The sequence below is a fragment of the Ictidomys tridecemlineatus genome, chromosome 4 (assembly GCF_052094955.1).
Source record: "Ictidomys tridecemlineatus isolate mIctTri1 chromosome 4, mIctTri1.hap1, whole genome shotgun sequence".
Classification (NCBI taxonomy): domain Eukaryota; kingdom Metazoa; phylum Chordata; class Mammalia; order Rodentia; family Sciuridae; genus Ictidomys; species Ictidomys tridecemlineatus.
The window spans coordinates 107,485,772-107,489,174 of NC_135480.1; the positions used below are offsets into that span (position 1 = coordinate 107,485,772).

The window sequence follows — 3,403 nt, forward strand, 5'->3', positions numbered from 1 at the left end:
ACCTTCTGCCTTTTGGTTTTCTTTCTTGTTATTGACTAGGACTCCTGGTATGACAGTAAGTGTTTTTTGAAACATGGAGTCCCTCATAAAGACCTTTTTATCAGGTTCCCAAAACAATGGGTTAATTATCGGAATTTTGGCATCCAATACTATTCTATAATTTTAGTTCATCTTGTACTCAAAATCACAGGAGTAAAGCAGGGAAGGACAAAAAAAAAACCTTTATTATGTTTTTTCTCTTATTCTCAGTCTGACTTTTTCTGTTTACTTTTTGGAGTTCTTGGGAAAACATTTTATATTATTTTGTCTAAAGTTTTAATTACAATCTGTGAGACATGTTGACTATGTGACTTTAATACAAATTGGCTAAAATGAAAAGTGCTAGATTATAGTCAGGGATTTTATTGTCTTTATATTTTATGTAGATCTTCCCCTAAAAAGGAAGGTAGATTGTTAAAACATGAAACCAACACATCCATCAGAGATCTTCTTGTTTGACACCACTGTGTACACTTGGAAGTACTGTCATCTGTTTTGAAATTCAATATTCTGACAAAGATGAGGAATCTCTCAGTCGTGACTGAGTTTGTCCTGCTGGGCATCCCACACACAGAGGACCTGGAGACCATGCTTTTTGTCCTGTTTTTGTCCTTTTACATCTTCACCCTCATGGGGAACCTGCTAATCTTGCTGGCAATTATCTCCTCCACTCGGCTTCACACCCCCATGTACTTCTTCCTGTGCAAGCTATCTATTTTTGACATATTTTTCCCTTCTGTGAGTTCTCCCAAGATGCTGTTCTACCTGTCAGGGAACAGCAGAGCCATTTCCTATGGAGGCTGTGTGTCCCAGCTCTTCTTCTACCATTTTCTGGGCTGCACTGAGTGTTTTCTGTACACAGTGATGGCCTACGACCGCTTTGTTGCCATATGTTTCCCTCTACGCTACACCATAATCATGAGCCACAGAGTGTGTGCCATCTTGGCTGCAGGGACCTCATTTTTTGGCTGCATTCAGGCCACCTTTCTGACCACTCTCACCTTCCAGCTGCCCTACTGTGGTCCCAATGAGGTGGACTACTACTTCTGTGACATCCCAGTGATGCTGAAGCTGGCTTGTGCGGACACCTCAGCCCTGGAGATGGTGGGGTTCATCAGTGTTGGCCTCATGCCCCTCAGCTGCTTCCTCCTCATCCTCACCTCCTACAGCTGCATTGTCCGCTCCATTCTTCAAATTCGATCTACGGAAGGCCGCCGCCGCGCCTTCTCCACCTGCAGTGCCCACCTCATGGCCATCCTCCTCTCCTTCATGCCAGTGGTCCTCATCTATCTGCAGCCCACTCCCAACCCCTGGCTTAATGCAACTGTTCAGGTCCTGAACAACTTGGTCACCCCCATGCTGAATCCTTTGATTTACAGCCTGAGAAACAAGGAAGTAAAATATTCTCTGAGGAAGGTGCTACAGCAAATGGCCTTCCTTCCTGAGAAGTAATAGAGGATTAGTAACTAACATTCTAATGGCAACAGTGTCTACAGGTGTTTCCTTTTGTGCAATGTGGAATACAGTTATTATTACTGCCTCCTTTTACAGATGAAGCTAGACCTAGAGACATAGAGACAATACTCAAGGTCATATAACTAATAGGGACTGTTTTTCCTTAGAAAGGAATAGCTCTTCCCACTTGGCAAAGTATCCTAAACTTTCTTTTCTTTTCCTCTCTTATTATTTTGTTTGTACATCCTCTGTTTCTCTTTTCATCCTCCATACTCTAGCAGTTCTTCATCTTCACTGCATGATAGTTCTATTATTCCCTCACATGTCTCATCTGATGGTCTAGGAGCTGCTCAAAAAAAAAAAAATGGGAGAGTTTTATGCATATGATTTCATATGGCATCCTGTGACTCCAGAAACATCAAGAAGTTATCTAAAGGAAAGGACCTTTGAGTAGGACCAATGTTGGGTCTCTTATGGATGAATCAGTGCACCAGTGGTTTTATCACCTACAAATTCTTTCTGTAATAGTAAATAAAAGAGAATGTTGTATGTATAATATGACAAAATACATTCTACTGTCCTGTATAACTAAAAAGAATAAATAAAATATTTTTTTAAAAGAGAGAATATATATAGGAAGAGTCCATGAAGGGATAACAGATTCTGTTGTTTTTCAGTATTAGAAAATTTGAATTGGGTTTTGTATCCCTTGGCTCAGCCAAGGGTTAATGCAAAGTCCAAGTTGCTATGGCAGTGTGGTTTAGAGGCTTTTCTTATTCAGAGGCTTTGGCTTCAATGCCCTCCCCCTGGCCTGCCTTTCATCTTTATTCTAGGAGGCTTGGCATGAGAAACTGTGATTATAGTCCAGACTGCAATGTGATGGAAAGAAAAAACTGTGAGTAAGGAGTGATAGGAAAAGAAGGGGGTGAGGACAAGGAAAGAGGTGATGATAAAGTAGGGGATGATAGGTAGAAGAAGAAGGAGGAAGATGAGGAGGAGGAAGGAGGAAAGGAGGAAGAAGAAGAAAAAGAAAGAAACAGAATTAGAGGCAAGCCTTTTCTCCTTTTGGTTCCTTTTCTGGATCAAAGATCAGTCAAGGAATCTGCCAGACTGAATCAGCTAGAGCATGGATTTGACCCTCTTGTCAGGGTGGTGAACCAACGCATGTATCAGAGGGAAGAACACTCTTTTCTGCTCAGTTTTCTGAAGTTCTTTGCCATTTATTTTCTCTTACTTGGATGTCCTTTTCAAAGTCTTCAACTGGACAAGATTATTTTCATTCCAGACTCAGTTCAAATATCATTTTCTATGTGAAACTTTATTTTGAGCAGGATCCGATTCCCACTTTCTCCATGTTTTGGATGAGCCTTAACAGAGTCTCATCATAATCACTCTATTGTGTCAGAATGCATGTCAAAAAAACATTTTCCAAGAGAAAAAGTGAGGCAAGCTCAGGAAGGGTAAGGGCAAAAAAATATAGGGTCACTTGGGAACTGAACAGATAAAGATTTGAATCTAAGGTAACTTCTTGTTCTGGTGAATGGAGCAAAACCTCAGTTTCCTACTATCTGTCAGTTGCATCTTCAGAGTAAGAGCATATTCTTCTTGTAGCCTCTTACATGAGGCTTCAATGATAGTCACAGTCATTCTTTTTAAAAAGGCTTTCTCATATAGAGGAAATATGGCAATAGTCATATTTTTATTTATTCAATATATCAATATTCATGGTGCCCTTACTTAGGGCAAGTGCAGGGAAAGTGACATGTTCAGAGAAATAGAGTCAGCAAAATGTGGTAAGTGACTGATGTAGACATTCAACAGATACTGAGGATACAATGGCCCTCTTCTAATCCCTTCTCCTACTTACCTGAAGTTTAGACCAAAAGAAAATATGTGATTGGGTAAGGAA

General features: G+C 40.4%; 1 protein-coding gene across 1 annotated transcript; it reads left to right on the forward strand.

The window, feature by feature from the left end:
- The first annotated feature begins 558 nt into the window (after nucleotides 1–558).
- On the forward strand, nucleotides 559–1,491 carry LOC101958359 (olfactory receptor 10D1B). The gene has a single exon (XM_005339507.3). It carries the CDS (start codon nucleotides 559–561, stop codon nucleotides 1,489–1,491), a length of 933 nt encoding a protein of 310 aa, XP_005339564.2.
- Nucleotides 1,492–3,403: the final 1,912 nt, after the last annotated feature.